This window comes from Microtus pennsylvanicus, chromosome 4 (assembly GCF_037038515.1).
Source record: "Microtus pennsylvanicus isolate mMicPen1 chromosome 4, mMicPen1.hap1, whole genome shotgun sequence".
Classification (NCBI taxonomy): domain Eukaryota; kingdom Metazoa; phylum Chordata; class Mammalia; order Rodentia; family Cricetidae; genus Microtus; species Microtus pennsylvanicus.
The window spans coordinates 39,410,948-39,419,437 of NC_134582.1; the positions used below are offsets into that span (position 1 = coordinate 39,410,948).

The 8,490-nt window shown below is 40.1% G+C and overlaps 1 protein-coding gene across 1 annotated transcript; it reads left to right on the top strand.

Moving 5' to 3' along the window:
* Positions 1-1,667: 1,667 nt before the first annotated feature.
* Spink1 (serine peptidase inhibitor Kazal type 1) lies at positions 1,668-7,597 on the top strand. The gene is made up of 4 exons (XM_075970857.1): positions 1,668-1,809; positions 3,546-3,577; positions 4,380-4,486; positions 7,474-7,597. The coding sequence occupies exons 1-4, from the start codon at positions 1,758-1,760 to the stop codon at positions 7,517-7,519; spliced, it is 237 nt and encodes a 78-aa protein (XP_075826972.1). The 5' UTR covers positions 1,668-1,757; the 3' UTR covers positions 7,520-7,597.
* Positions 7,598-8,490: the final 893 nt, after the last annotated feature.

An 8,490-nucleotide genomic window follows, 5' to 3' on the forward strand; every position in this document is an offset into this window, starting at 1 on the left:
TAAAATGTAGCACAGGGCATGCCACCTTTAAGATGTCTATAGGATGTCCTGAGGGAGACATCAAACTTCATATCCCCAAATTTTCTCATTCATGAAAACTCATGCCTTCGCAATGTCCTGCATGCCCCTTCATGACTCGGGCCCTTACTGTTTCCTTCACATCCCACCCCACTGTCCTCTCTCACTTCCCTCAAAGTGAACTGTCATGCTCAGAACCTAGCCCTGACCATTCTCTCTGCCTGGGATGGATACTCATAGATTTGCCCATAGTTAACGCCTCGCTTCCTACTGTTTGGTAGCCACCTATCCATCAATGCCTGTTCTCACCACTTTCTCATAAATAGCCTTACCTTTCATGAACGTCCCTCTAATCTTTTCCATATATTTGTCATAATCTGATTTTTATAACCTTTTATTATTGCCTATTTTATATCTCCCTCAACTAAAACATATGGAAGCTCCATGAAACATAGAGTTCCACATCTTTTTTATCCACTGGTATATCTCAAAAGACTGGTAGTGTTTAATGGTTCTGAAGACTTGGAGAACGTTTAGCATCTGAACGGTTACGCTACTGGTTAACTGAAACATTAGTCAGTCACCATTTGGGGATGTTGACATAAGTCAGGTACCAAGGTCAGGCAAATGACTTAATTATTTTGTAACAATAGCTAAAGTATAAATATTTGTATTCAACTCTAATTTCCTAAAGATGATGTAAGCAGAACCATATGACATCAATGCAGAAAGTGTCCAGGGCTGTAAGAAAAGAACACCAAACTTTTTATTTTAAGTCCAGCTCATTTTAAGAGGGCAGTAACCCCACATTAGTGCTGCTCTAAAATATGTTCTTTATTATTCTAGACAGAAGAAAACTTACCCTTTGTGGCAAAGGGAGACATTACTTCATTTGTCAAGACTGCTTGCTGTACAAACACCCTGGAAAAGACAGTCTGAAACAAAGTGATGAGTATCTCTCCTCATGAGACAGGCAGAAACATGGAAGAAAATAGAGAAATAACACCCTAAATGGCAGATGCTCAGTACATGGCAGCGAATGCAGGATCGATCCTGTGGGTTAGTTATTACTGTGATATCAATTTTCAAATGCGTACCAGAAAGTGAACCAATTATCTAAATGCCTGAAACTACTCTAGTAAGCCCTCATAGCCCCAGAACAGGGAACTGGGACATAGAACAGAGACAGAGATGAAGAGAGAGACAGAGACAGAGGTAGAGACAGAGACAGAGAGACAGAAGTGGAGATAAAGAGACAGGGGACTGAGCCCTCTTTATCTTTTACCCCACCCTGCCAGCAGTCTATCAAGTCTTAATGGATGTACAGTGATGGAGAAATGGGGAAAACAAAACACAGGAATGGAAGAATGGAAGAAAGGGAAGAAAGGAAAGTGTCTTTGAGCCTATCCATTCAGAGGAGACAGGACCTTTGATTTCACCTACAGATAAGAAAACCAGGGCTTGGGAAAGGAGGGAGGATTTCTCAAAACCCAAGAGGATGTCAGGAATCAAGCTAACTAGCTTTTCCTGGCAGAATTTTAGGTCTAGCCTTTCATGCCCCGTTTCTGACTCAGATAACATTTCCCCAGCTTAGAGGCCTCACATAGTCAATCAATAACCAAGGATAACAGCAGAGTGGGTGGGGCCTGTGTTACCATCTGTCTATAAGACCGTTCTTCGGTTTCTGAAGAAAAGCACAGCGCAGAGTTCTCCGGACCTTTGCACCTGCATCTGCAACCATGAAGGTGGCAAGTATCTTTCTTAGTGCCTTGGTCCTACTCACTTTAGCAGGTAGGTGTGTTTGCATATTCTTCCAAAATTAGTAAAGAGTTTTCATCTGTGGCTTTAATGAGTATATCTCCTGGAAATTTAGGTAGTCTGGTGTTAGCTCACTGTGTCAATGAGTTGAAATAAAATCAATGGAGTCAATACAAAAAAGAAGCATTTCTAGTGTGAATTACAGAAAGAAACCATTTCTAGCATAAATGAGGAGAGGATCTCTGGGAAGATGTGCCCAGAGAAAGTCATGGCCTGATCTAAAGACAAAGCTGCTACTTTGTTAGAGACGTGGTAGAGAAGAAGGGATTTCACTCTAAAATACTCTTCTAACTCTCTAAGTGACTAATAAACTATGTAAGGCCAATTTACAAAATTGAAATTCTTATGAACTTGCATAAAATGGAAAACAATGACTGCCAGTTACTTTGCATAAAAGTCATATTTTGAGTGATGAAAAGTTTTATGTTTGATCTGTAGGCTGTTCAGAAAGAAAATATATATCCTTCTTGAACAGATGAAGGAATCCTCATACTCACCATGAGAATGTTGGGAAATGATCCTGGTTGAGATGGCTTTGGGTTTTATAACTGGCATTGCTGAATATTTTCACCTTACTGCACAGATCAGGCAGAGCATTTGACTAGAACCACATCTGTGTTTAGCTAAGAAAGGGAAGACCACTGCTTACTGTTTTAGATAAATATTTATGGAAGAAAAGAGTCCTTTGTTGCACCTCAAGCCTAATAATTAATACAACTAGATGCCTGTAATGAGCCCCTGCTCATCAATGTTTAGGCTTATTTACATTCTGGATCTAAAAGGACCCCAGCAGCCTCATCTTCTCTGATGAATCCCAGAGATCTTTTTCATTCCCTCAGAGATCATTGACTGAAAATTAAGTTTTGGGAACATTTCTCCTTCGGGGGCTGTCAGATTAGATTTCTTCCTCTGAAATACTACTCTACATTCACATCTGCTTTTTAAAAAATAACTTTTTGAGAATATAATTATATCATCCCCCGTTCCCTTTCCTACTTCCAAACCATCCTGTATGCCTCTTCGCCCTCTTCCCAATTTAGTATACTTTCATTATTGTTACATATATGTATATGTACCATATGCCTTGATGTCAGAAGGACTTGTCTTCTGAAGAATGGAGTCTTTTCTGCACGATGTGAATACATAGAAGCCAATTTGGACCTCGCGTCAGTCAGTGTAAGGCACCTGTGGGAAAAAGCTCTTTGAGAACTAATGCTGAGCTGGCAGGAGAGCCCCATTTCCAAAGGGGCTATTTACAAAAGGAATTTAATTACAACCCAAGTCCTGATGCCTATTTCCCATCCTGCCATCCATGCCCAGAGGTGCGGATTTTATAACTCACTGACTGAGATGAAGGCTCTAGTGGACATAGAGAGAACACTGATGGGCGTCCAGAGTGTGTCGGAATGATTAGCGCAAAAACACTTCAAACTCCGAGTACAGAATTTCTATTCTCAAGCAAGTGGATCAAATTTTCTTAAATGCTCCGTATCAGTCAAAATTTTACTTAATTCTTTGCAAGATCTTAGCAGGCAGAGAGCGGGGAAAATCCATCCAGTGTCCTTGAAAGTCTGTGGAAATAAAGAGATGGGCAGTGAATGGTGGAAGCAGAGAAGTCACTATGAAAACTGTATTCTTTGGTAAATAAGAATAGAATAGCTCTGACTTTTTTAAACTGGGATCCAAGTTGACATGTTTGTATTTTCTAGGTAACACTACAGCTAACTTAGTGGGAAAACAGGTAAAGAGAATTTTATAATTTCTTATAATTTATAGTTTCTTAATTCTCTAATTTCCTATACAAGCTGTTAGAGAGGTGAAGGAAAGGTCTTCAAGTATTGATCCATTAAGAATGGATGTCAGCAAAACAGAGCTGGTGGTCGACGTCCTGAAAAGAGGAGGTGATGATGTAGCACCCAGGAGCTGGAATCCAGAGTCCAGGAATCACCAGATGATGTGACTTTAACTCGTTCATCACTCCGTGTCTCTTCCCTTGAGGGAGAGTGAATAACAACTTTACAAGACAGTTATGGGGTAGATCAATGAATGGATAATTGATGGTTTCGATGGAGGGGTGGGACTTTCCCAATAGAATAATGCATTTACAGAAGGGCAGTGTGCTGTGAAAATAGTCTCGTGATAATCAGCAAGGAAGACTATCCTGTTAGCAGCTGGCCATAAAAAAGTCAGCGCACCAGGAACTGGGAGCTTGAGTGTTATCTTCCTTCTCAAAGCCAACCTCCCCAAAGCACCATGACCCAAGGTGGGAACTGACATTATTAGTTGATGAAATGACTGAGATCAAAATAAAAGTTAATGGACTCGTGATGTCATATAACGAGGAAATGGCGGCAACTTGAGTTTAAGTCAGATTTTCTAATTCCAGGGCAGATTTCTTTCATTGTTGTTATTATTGTTTTCTTGTAAAACCTTCAGCATCATAATCCTAATTGAAAAAAGTCAATTTTTAGAAAATGTAATATTTTATTTTGAGATCAAACATTGAGAAATGATAGAAAATGACTGTTTTTAATCCTGTTTAGGCCAATTGCAATGATGCAACTATGGGATGTCCCAGGAATTATGACCCTGTGTGTGGGGCGGATGGAATTACTTACTCCAATGAATGCAGTCTGTGCTTTGAAAACAGGTGAGGATAAAATCTAGTTTATAAGTATTTATCTTAACTTTCTTACCATTAGAATTTTACAAATGTTATTATCCTCTTAAAGCCTAGGTCAATAAATAAATCTTTCTTTTCATAAACTTGGTATAATATACTTTAAAAATTGATAGAAGGATAAAAGCTTTAATATTCTTAGCAATACAGCTAATAGTCTAGATTTTCAAAATGCCTAAACATGCAAAACATCTTTGATCTGAAAAAATAATTCTTGACGATAGTTAAAATTGCATTTTAACTATGCTTCCCCAAAATTAGCAAATGTAAATTATATAGGTTTTAGTGAACTGAAATGTATTTTATAACATTTATATTCATGGGAATGAGATCTAGCCTCGATGTAGTTTAATTTTATGATGCAATTAAGGTTGGGGAACAGGAATCAGAGTCGGTATACTGGGACAAGCAAAGGTGTCACAGTTTGTTTTCTTATGCTATGACCGAGCAGTTAGGACCATGCGCCAGTCATTTTGCTAGACCCTCCCTCTTTCCCATGCACTTGTGACAGAAGCAAACAAAACACACAATAGCAAGCCCACTTCATAAGCACATGCGACAACTTCTCAGCTGTGGCAATCGACAGCAAGTAGTGTATAAAGCGTCACGTGACCGAAGCAAAGACGGGATGTTTTCTAACTGAAAGGTCCAAGAAAGGTTTACTGAAGTGGATGCTGTTTAAATGATGCTCTGAGTTCCAACCAAACAGTCGGGACCCCGGAGGTGACAGGAAACACTTGGATATTCTAGAACTGACTCCATGTTAAGGACTTCAGCTCCGGCTCACGTGGCTCTAAACTGTCATCTTTCCTCTGCATGAATCTCTTCTCTATAATGTGAATTCTCTTCTGGGATGGCTCTAAATGATTTCAGAAAAGTCTCCAAGTTTGTCTAGGAGTGTAAACATTTTAGACCACAAATACACTATGCGTTCAGCTTTATGGTGAGTGTGCTTCCAGTGTAAAAATGCCAAAAATGACAGCACATGCCACCCCACACTGCAGGCCAGGGCAGAAGAAACCTGAGTTCTAAGCCAGTCTGCTCTTTCGTCTCTCACCCTGGGCTACAGGTTGAGGCCCCGGCTCAGATGTTTAGGGAGGAACAGGAGAAACCACTTGTTAATTTTCTCATGAACTGTGTTGTTGACACTAAGGTCAAGCATCATTATTTCCATCCACCGGGAGGAGGAAAACCCCACAGCACCCTTGAGACTTGTGAAATCTCCAAGTGTAAGCTCTGAAATCTAAAGGCCTCTATTTAGAGCAAAGCATTCGGGAAATATGAGCGAAATGCTGAACATGCTCTCCTTTGACCTTTAAATATACTGATTGCAATTTGCTCTTTGTATTCTTTCAATTACGTGTAAATGCAAGAGGCACAGCCAGCTCCCCGAAAGCACAATGTTTCACCGTGTGTTCAGAAATAGCACTTAGGTCTCGAGACAGGCTTCTCTTTCTCAAATGTAAACAATGTTCTAAGGTTTCTGTAGTGCCTTTGCTTTGGTTGCCCATTAAAATTCACACATATAAACAACAAAAATGGGCTCAGCTGGATATATCTATCTATTTGTATACACACACACACACATACGCACACACACACAAGCAATAATAATCAAAGAAAAAGAGGCTATCAATTTAAAAGTGAATGGGTAATGAGGGGTTTGGACAGAGGGGGCTTGGGAGGGGTTAGAGAAAGAAAAGGGAGAAAAAAGTGATGCAATTATATTTTAACTAAAAATGGATTTTTTGAAGTTGTCCAAAAATGACCTGTGTGGTAACTCTTACTAGAGCCAGACGCTGACTCTAAATATTGGGATTTGAGATGCTCAGAAAACAGCAGACAGGCCTTTCCTATGATAGGTCCATGTGTATCAGGTGCCTGCCAGGTATGTTAAGTCAGGACATTATATGTCTCCCATGTTTTTTCAGCTGACAATTCTTTCCTATAGGAAAGCAATGATGACAGAACTTTCTGTGGTGCTAGAAATGTCTTCTGTCTGTGCTGGCCAATCCATAGCCACTGGCCACCTGTGCTGGCCATTGGCTCGGAAGCAAAACAGTATATTGAAAATCTGAAGATTTTATACTGTTAAACTTTTAAGTGTTAATAATCTTTTATGGCTAATAGCAGAACAAGCCTCAGTGAACAGCACAGCTGTAAATGACAGGCTTATGGAAGTGACTTTGAAACTGGTACCATCCTAAGTTAATGTTAAAGGCAAAGTGAAGAAACGATGGGTCCAGAAAATGTCCATGTGAAAATGAAGAGGACCATATCTTCTCCAACAATAGAAAAATAAAATAAATGTGTGGCGTGCCAGTGTGGTCAAGAAAGCAATAGCTAGAGAGACAACTCTGGAAGCAATCTTGCAACTAAGGGACAAGGTTGTAACTAACAGGACTGAGGAGCATTTAGATTTGGTGAGAGGAACTGGCTTCATAAAGGTAACACAGGAAGGGTAGAGAAGATACTATCTAAAGAGGAAGGCCTTAGTATTGGCTGCTCTTATGAGACTCCAGATAGTCTGACAGATTCAAGCCGCCATCATCTAAGATGAAATGTTGAACAATTAGAAGGACCTGCTGTAGCCTGGGTACCAGCTAAGATTTCCGTATGATCACTTAGTTTTCAGCATCAGCAGTAAAAGAAGCAGGGCTGAATTTGAGATTAATTTCAAGGGTTCCCAGTGCCTCCCCATAGGTCTCTAAACAGCAGTGATAGGCACTTTTCTATTCTGTTGTAGCCCATGTGAATATAATAGCAAGCAGCAAATATCCAATGAATAAGTAAATGAATAAATGAATTGGAGAAAGAGAAAACTGGGAATACATCATACGCCTCTCTTATTAAAAAGTGATTTTTTTTGAAGTTTCATTGCCGTTCTCCCACAGTCACTTATTTGTGCCAATAAAATGCAAGCTGATCATATCCTATTTTCTTCCGTTCTTCTACAGGGCACGCCAGGTTCCTGTCCTCATTAAAAAATATGGACCTTGCTGAAAGTCAAGATCTTGAACTCTGCTAAGACTACCATGATGCTTGACTAGCCTGTCTATTGAATAAACACATCTGAATATACCTTGTCCCCGAAGCTTTCTTCTCAAAGAATGGGTGAAATACCTTGAGGGCAGGCAACCTGGGAAAGGCCCAGACTAGACTAAGCTTCACCGGTTAGCTCATTGTGCCTGTATAACCAGACATTACAGATAATACACAGTTGAGCCAAACAAGCGTGATGAACTGAGTTTGGGTCAGAACGAAGACGGTATCCCATGCCATGCCCAGGAAGTATTCTGATAAGCAGAAAGGGGGCTGGCTAACAAGGAAATGACTGTGAACGTTTTGTGTGACTCACATTGCTTCTTTGTGAGCCACTATAACTTTGCAGGGTTACTCTCGTCCTGTGAGGAAACTTAGGAAAAAGTAAAGTCGCCTGACTTAACACCACAGCAAAGAGGCTGCAGGGCTGCTCTTTCAAATCGGGGCTGATGCTAAGGTCACCTCGCATGGATTGTGCCTTGACTTTCCTCAATAGGAATTCTAGATAATAACTCCTTATTTTAAAATCTGATGTGTCTATATTCGATAATAATAAATAAAATAGAAACAAGGAAGTATTCCCAAAGGGAATAATATTTACAACTACTTAACAAAAATAAAAAAAAAGAAATAGTTTGAGATTGTGAGTTCTAAAAAATGAGTCTAAGATGGAGAGGTAGTAGAGTTATCACAGTGGAGCCGTGTCTGAATCTGTAGCACACTGGGCAAAGGCTCAGCCACCGAGCTGGAAATGCCCAAGGTGAAGTTGTCAACAGGAGGGAATCCAACTTGTAGTTACCTATTTCTGGTGATAGGCGGACATTCCTACCTTGAAACTGAACTCTGGCCACTAGAGGGTGCTGTACTCTAGCTACTGTCTCAGCTGGAGCAGCCTGACAGCTCTCACTAAATACCTTGCTAACTCAAGTTAT